We start from the raw sequence: 8,180 nt of genomic DNA, 5'->3' as shown, positions 1-8,180 counted from the left end.
ATTGTGTTTCAACCTACATATTGAATTGATGATCATTAGCACCTGTTTGGTATAATTGTTTAATCATACACCTGACTATATGCCTACAAAATCCCTGACTTTGTGCAAGTGTACCTAGAAGAATTGATGCTGTTTTGAAGGCAAAGGGTGGTCACACCAAATATGGATTTGATTTAGATTTTTCTTCTGTTCACTCACTTTGCATATAGTTAATTGATAAATATAATCTATTAACATGTCTATTTTTGAAAGCATTCTTACTTTACAGCATTTTTTCACACCTGCCTAAAACTTTTGCACAGTAGTGTGTGTGTGTGTGTGTGTGTGTGTGTGTGTGTGTAAAATATATATATATATATATATATATATATATATATATATATATATATATATATATATATATATATATATATATATATATATATATACATATACACAGTATATAAAGAAACACAGAATCAACACAGCAGTTCTTGAGCCTCTATTTAAAAGTTGTAGACAGCAAAAAGTAAACTAGATTATGCGCGCGTGCACACATAGTTCTCTCTATGGAAAGCCGTCTGGGACAAAAAAGCATTGTACTGCTTTAGAGAGAACCAGAAAAAAAAGCAAGCACGTCATTCTGAAATGCCTCGCTTAAACCCAACTTCCTGAAAATGTTGTGTAGTGATTTTTATAGACTGTATAATATATTGTTGCGACTTTCTTTTATGTGGAATGTAATAAACTAGAACCAAAACTGTGTTTTTTTTTTTTTTTCCCATTCACTTTACAACGCCATTTCCACGTTTTGTTTTATTTGAAGTGCTTAAAGTTAAATTTCAGTTTTCGTTTCTTGTTCAGCTACAAAAATTATAATGGCTTTTACTACTTTTTGAAAAAAAAATGAATATTTAAATTAAGTGAATATCCAAACATGAAAATCCTGTGTTCGTCCCAGCACTAATTATATCTATCTATCCATCTATCCATCTATCCATCCAGCTCTGGAAAAAATTAAGAGACCACTGCAAAATTATCAGTTTCTCTGGTTTTACTATTTATAGGTATGTGTTTGGGTAAAATGAACATTTTTGTTTTATTCTATAAACTACTGACAACATTTCTCCCAAATTCCATATAAAAATATTGTTATTTAGAGCATTTATTTGCAGAAAATGACAACTGGTCAAAATAACAAAAAAGATGCAGTGTTGTCAGACCTCGAATAATGCAAAGAAAATAAGTTCATATTCATTTTTAAACAACACAATACTAATGTTTTAACTTAGGAAGAGTTCAGAAATCAGTATTTGGTGGAATAACCCTGATTTTCAAGCACAGCTTTCATGCGTCTTGGCATGCTCTCCACCAGTCGTTCACATTGATGTTGGGTGACTTTATGCCACTCCTGGCGCAAAAATTCAAGCAGCTCGGCTTTGTTTGATGGCTTGTGACCATCCATCTTCCTCTTGATCACATTCCAGAGGTTTTCAATGGGGTTCAGGTCTGGAGATTGGGCTGGCCATGACAGGGTCTTGATCTGGTGGTCCTCCATCCACACCTTGATTGACCTGGCTGTGTGGCATGGAGCATTGTCCTGCTGGAAAAACCAATCCTCAGAGTTGGGGAACATTGTCAGAGCAGAAGGAAGCAAGTTTTCTTCCAGGACAACCTTGTACTTGACTTGATTCGTGCCAAAGCTGCCCGATTCCAACCTTGCTGAAGCACCCCCAGATCATCACCGATCCTCCACCACATTTCACAGTGGGTGCAAGACACTGTGGCTTGTAGGCCTCTCCAGGTCTCCGTCTAACCATTAGACGACCAGGTGTTGGGCAAAGCTGAAAATTGGACTCATCTGGGGGTGCTTCAGCAAGGCTGGAATCGTGCAGATTTGTCTTTGTGAAGGACGCATGAATCAAGCCAAGTACAAGGTTGTCCTGGAAGAAAACTTGCTTCCTTCTGCTCTGACAATGTTCCCCAACTCTGAAGATTGGTTTTTCCAGCAGGACAATGCTCCATGCCACACAGCCAGGTCAATCAAGGTGTGGATGGAGGACCACCAGATCAAGACCCTGTCATGGCCAGCCCAATCTCCAGACCTGAACCCCATTGAAAACCTCTGGAATGTGATCAAGAGGAAGATGGATGGTCACAAGCCATCAAACAAAGCCGAGCTGCTTGAATTTTTGCACCAGGAGTGGCATAAAGTCACCCAACATCAATGTGAACGACTGGTGGAGAGCATGCCAAGACGCATGAAAGCTGTGCTTGAAAATCAGGGTTATTCCACCAAATATTGATTTCTGAACTCTTCCTAAGTTAAAACATTAGTATTGTGTTTAAAAATGAATATGAACTTATTTTCTTTGCATTATTTGCGGTCTCACAACACTGCATCTTTTTTGTTATTTTGACCAGTTGTCATTTTCTGCAAATAAATGCTCTAAATAACAATATTTTTATATGGAATTTGGAAGAAATGTTGTCAGTAGTTTATAGAATAAAACAAAAATGTTCATTTTACCCAAACACATACCTATAAATAGTAAAACCAGAGAAACTGATAATTTTGCAGTGGTCTCTTAATTTTTTCCAGAGCTGTGTATATATATATATATATATATATATATATATATATATAATGTGTGTGTGTGTGTGTGTGTGTGTGTATATGTATATATATATATATATATATATATATATATATATAATATATATATATATATATATATATATAAATAATTATTATTATTAATATACACATAGTTGTAGTCAAAAGTTTACATACCCCAATGGAAATTTAAAATTTCTAGAAATTTCTCAAAAACAAAATGATAGGAATACTAATTTGTAGAAAAAGTTTTGCTTTCGTGGATGAGGAAGAAAAGTTACAAGAAATAGAAACCCTCCAAAAATGCTAATTCAAAAGTATTAATGCCCTGACTAGTTAAATGGAATTAATAGCTAGTTGAGGCACCTTTTAGCAATAATAACCTCTTTTAAGCGATTAGGATGTTTGTCAATGAGCTATTGGCATGATTCTTTAATGATTTTTGACCATTCTTCAACGCAAAATTGTTCCAGTTTATTCAGATTCCAGGGACTTCTCTTGTGCACAGCCTTCTTCAACTCATACCAAAGATTCTCAATTGGATTTAGATTGGGACTTTGACTAGGCCATTCCAGAACCTTGATTTTATTCTTCTTTAACCATTCTTTAGTAGATTTTGATGTGTGCTTTGGATCGTTGTTGTGTTGGAACGTCCAGTTGCGCTTTAAATCAAGTTTTGTAGTGGATGGTTTTGGATGATTGGCCAATATCTTTTGGTAGGCTCTGGAATCCATTTTAACATGTATTGGAACTAAATTACCTGTGCCATTAGAGGGAAAACAGCCCCATATTACCACCATGCTTGACAGTATGTATGGTGTTCTTTTTTTTTGTACGCCTCACCAGACTTTCTCCAAACATAACGACTATCACTGTGACCAAATAGCTCAATTTTTTGTTTCATCACTCCAAAAACCTTTGACCAGATCTCCTATCCATCATCATCAAATGCTGTTTTGCAAACTTTAAATGATTTTGTCCTTTTTGACGTTTTCCTAAGAATGGCTTTTTCCTTGGCCTGCGACCATTGAGACCTTCACCATGCAACCTAAGGTTGAAATGGAAAACCCCAGTTCCCACTTGCAGCCAATTCACTTTGAATATCTTTGGCTCTCAATCACGGATTGTTATTAATCTTCCTCACAATTCTTCTATTTGTTCTTGGTGAAAGAACCTTCTTTCTTCCAGACGAGGGAGCGTTGTGATAGTACCATGAGTCTTGTACTGCTTGATAATAGAAACAATAGTTGAAATTGGGATACTCAAATGCTTGGAAATTTTCTTCTTGTATCCTTCTCCAGCTTTATGACAATAAATAATTTTCTGCCTAAGGTCTTCAGTTAGCTCTTTACTTTTTCCCCATATTGACTTATTGGTAATGACAGCGATCATCCTATGCCTAACCCTTTTATACTCTCCAAGAATGTTTGCCTACAATCCAGCATTATCTAGAATTAGGTTCTGCATTATCATATTGAAATTTCTAGCACCTTGTAGACAAAACTATCATAGCATCAAAGGGTATAAATACTTTTGAATTAACATTTTTTGAGTTTTGCAAAAAAATGCTGAAATAAAGAATTGTAGACATCTATTTCTTGTAACCTTTTTTTTTTCTTCCCTCAGCCACAAATGATATTGATATTCTTTTTTGTACACGCATTGAGAAATACACATTTTGTCATTTTTAGACTAAGAAATGATGTCATGTAATATCTGAGTTTTGCAGTGTACCTCAAATACCTTTTTAGCCAACGGAGTACATATTCTAGAAGCTAAAGTTTTGGTTCTGTTTTACCAAACAGGAGTATTTGGCTAGACTGAGGCAATTACGGCTTCAGAATTTCAACGAGCGTCAACAAATTAAGGCCAGACTTCGTGGAGAAAGGGTAAGCTGCCATCAAACATGTAGTACAATGATTTATGATACTTTACTTATTTGTCTTTGAGCGTATGGGCATACACCTAAAGCTTAATTTGGAGCAAAATGGTTTGACGCAGGACATACGTGGCAAAATCAGATTAAGAGTTAAACTTCTCAATGCTTTGACATATGACCCAGATCCAGGTTCTTTCAACTACATTCACCGATATCTCTGCATGTATTTTAAAAGTGGCTTGTAGTATGTAATGTCATTGGCACTATTAACACTATTTTGATTAGGTACAGCTCTCAAGTTTATCCATTCTGAATGAATGAACTGACTTTTGGAGTTTTATATACAGTGTGTGGGCAAAAGATTGATGAGCTTCAGCAATATATATAATTATTATTATTTTTTTTTAATGAATGCAAATGGCAGGTAATATCTTAATTTGGGGTTACTGAAGAGGCCAACACTAAAAATGAATATTTTTATTTAAAAGTGAAGACGTATAATTAAGTAGCAAAACTAAAAATACTAAATCAAGCTGTTAACTCCCTCACCATTAGGAGATATTATTGATGCAGTGCTTTGAAATGTATTACTCTAATCAGGTGGGAAGGGAGCCTTTTCTGAAAACTAAATCAGAAAACTGATTTTCTTAAAACGTCACTTTTCTGTGTTTACATGATTAACGATAGAAAATCTAATTAGAATTCAACTCTATACATGGATTGAAGTTTTCGAAAAATGCAGGATATTTTCGCATGCAAAGTACTGTAGTAGCCCTAGAACGGCGATAGAACGGAGACCAATCCAATGACTCAAGTGGTTTATCAAAGTGTCCGGTCTTAAATTCAAAGATTACTATCCTATACCTCTATTCAGATTCCTCAAAATGTGCAATCGGCCTTTCCAACAGCTCTTCCTGTTCTTTATTACCAGTTTCTTTTGCAGACATTATTTTAAATTCTTACGTCATTTTAAAGCTGAAAAACTTTTGCTTCTTCAGTATGGGCCAGTAACATACAGTGCCTTGCGAAAGTATTCGGCCCCCTTGAACTTTGCGACCTTTTGCCACATTTCAGGCTTCAAACATAAAGATATGAAACTGTAATTTTTTGTGAAGAATCAACAACAAGTGGGACACAATCATGAAGTGGAACGAAATTTATTGGATATTTCAAACTTTTTTAACAAATAAAAAACTGAAAAATTGGGCGTGCAAAATTATTCAGCCCCTTTACTTTCAGTGCAGCAAACTCTCTCCAGAAGTTCAGTGAGGATCTCTGAATGATCCAATGTTGACCTAAATGACTAATGATGATAAATAGAATCCACCTGTGTGTAATCAAGTCTCCGTATAAATGCACCTGCACTGTGATAGTCTCAGAGGTCCGTTTAAAGCGCAGAGAGCATCATGAAGAACAAGGAACACACCAGGCAGGTCCGAGATACTGTTGTGGGGAAGTTTAAAGCCGGATTTGGATACAAAAAGATTTCCCAAGCTTTAAACATCCCAAGGAGCACTGTGCAAGCGATAATATTGAAATGGAAGGAGTATCAGACCACTGCAAATCTACCAAGACCTGGCCGTCCCTCTAAACTTTCAGCTCATACAAGGAGAAGACTGATCAGAGATGCAGCCAAGAGGCCCATGATCACTCTGGATGAACTGCAGAGATCTACAGCTGAGGTGGGAGACTCTGTCCATAGGACAACAATCAGTCGTATACTGCACAAATCTGGCCTTTATGGAAGAGTGGCAAGAAGAAAGCCATTTCTTAAAGATATCCATAAAAAGTGTCGTTTACAGTTTGCCACAAGCCACCTGGGAGACACACCAAACATGTGGAAGAAGGTGCTCTGGTCAGATGAAACCAAAATCGAACTTTTTGGCAACAATGCAAAACGTTATGTTTGGCGTAAAAGCAACACAGCTCATCACCCTGAACACACCATCCCCACTGTCAAATATGGTGGTGGCAGCATCATGGTTTGCGCCTGCTTTTCTTCAGCAGGGACAGGGAAGATGGTTAAAATTGATGGGAAGATGGATGGAGCCAAATACAGGACCATTCTGGAAGAAAACCTGATGGAGTCTGCAAAAGACCTGAGACTGGGACGGAGATTTGTCTTCCAACAAGACAATGATCCAAAACATAAAGCAAAATCTACAATGGAATGGTTCACAAATAAACATATCCAGGTGTTAGAATGGCCAAGTCAAAGTCCAGACCTGAATCCAATCGAGAATCTGTGGAAAGAACTGAAAACTGCTGTTCACAAATGCTCTCCATCCAACCTCACTGAGCTCGAGCTGTTTTGCAAGGAGGAATGGGCAAAAATTTCAGTCTCTCAATGTGCAAAACTGATAGAGACATACCCCAAGCGACTTACAGCTGTAATCGCAGCAAAAGGTGGCGCTACAAAGTATTAACTTAAGGGGGCTGAATAATTTTGCACGCCCAATTTTTCAGTTTTTTATTTGTTAAAAAAGTTTGAAATATCCAATAAATTTCGTTCCACTTCATGATTGTGTCCCACTTGTTGTTGATTCTTCACAAAAAATTACAGTTTCATATCTTTGTTTGAAGCCTGAAATGTGGCAAAAGGTCGCAAAGTTCAAGGGGGCCGAATACTTTCGCAAGGCACTGTACATACGGACAAATGTATTCCTTTATCCTTAAGAAGACAAATGGATGCATGCAGACTGAGTACAGATTATTATTATTATTCTTATTATTATTCTTATTATTTTCTCTCTTTTCTAAAACCACGTGCAGGAATGAAGGTCAAAGGGTGGGAGGTGTTTAATCGGTTAAAACAGAAAATCTGAAGCCCTAGTTATAATCTAGAAGCTATTAAATTGACTTTTTTTTTTTTTTTAGTGTGACAGTGAAGGGTCAGACAGTCAGGAATCGAATGATGAGACAGAATTAAGAAGAATAAAGATTGAAGCACTAAAGGTAAATATATATGTATTTTTATATATATATATATATATATATATATATATAATATATATATATATCTATATATATATATATATATATATATATATATCTATATATATATATATATATATATATATATCTATGTGTGTGTGTGTGTGTGTGTGTGTGTGTATATATATATATATATATATATATATATATAGATCTAATTTCTTAGCAGACACCCTTATGCAGGGCAACTTATAATTGTTACAAAGTGTCACACTACAAAGTATCAGATTACAAATGATCACCTTACAATATTATAAAATATGTAAACTTTTTTTTTTTTTTTTCCCCCCCAACAGGAGAAGGGTTATTATTTTTTTAAATATTTTTCACCTCTGGAAGATGTTTTTACAAGACTAAAGTTATTTCTGCCATTTTTTTTAATTGCCTATAACTGTGTTTACAGGCCCAAGCCAATGCTCGAGCAGCAGTACTGAAAGAGCAGCTTGAAAAGAAGAGAAGAGAAGCATATGAAAGGGAAAAGAAAGCCTGGGAATATCATGTAGGATATCTTCATGTATATATTTTTAAAAGTCTACTTCTCAAATTACGGTAGAACAAATATATTTTAGGACAAGACTACTTAATGCAGTATATACTTGATAACCTATATATCCCAAGATATAATTACAGAAAGAAACAATAACACATGATTAAGAACATGCATCAGGGGTAGAAAATTCCAGAAATAAAACATGCCCGGTCGGGCATGTA

At 35.6% G+C, this 8,180-nt stretch overlaps 1 protein-coding gene across 7 annotated transcripts in view; it reads left to right on the top strand.

The window, feature by feature from the left end:
* nek1 (NIMA-related kinase 1) overlaps positions 1–8,180 on the top strand; it is a 60,150-nt gene that overhangs the window by 21,719 nt on the left and 30,251 nt on the right. For 5 of the 7 annotated variants that reach the window (XM_059032197.1, XM_059032217.1, XM_059032202.1 and 2 more), the window contains 3 exons: positions 4,402–4,485; positions 7,353–7,430; positions 7,873–7,968. In XM_059032197.1, coding sequence (XP_058888180.1) covers positions 4,402–4,485; positions 7,353–7,430; positions 7,873–7,968 — 258 coding nt within the window. The remainder of the gene's footprint in view (positions 1–4,401; positions 4,486–7,352; positions 7,431–7,872; positions 7,969–8,180) is intronic. The other 2 variants (XM_059032208.1, XM_059032226.1) reach the window with 1 other exon arrangement.

This window comes from Acipenser ruthenus, chromosome 1, assembly GCF_902713425.1.
Source record: "Acipenser ruthenus chromosome 1, fAciRut3.2 maternal haplotype, whole genome shotgun sequence".
Classification (NCBI taxonomy): domain Eukaryota; kingdom Metazoa; phylum Chordata; class Actinopteri; order Acipenseriformes; family Acipenseridae; genus Acipenser; species Acipenser ruthenus.
The sequence above is the reverse complement of the archived record's forward strand: the minus strand, read 5'-3'. Positions and strand labels throughout refer to the sequence as shown.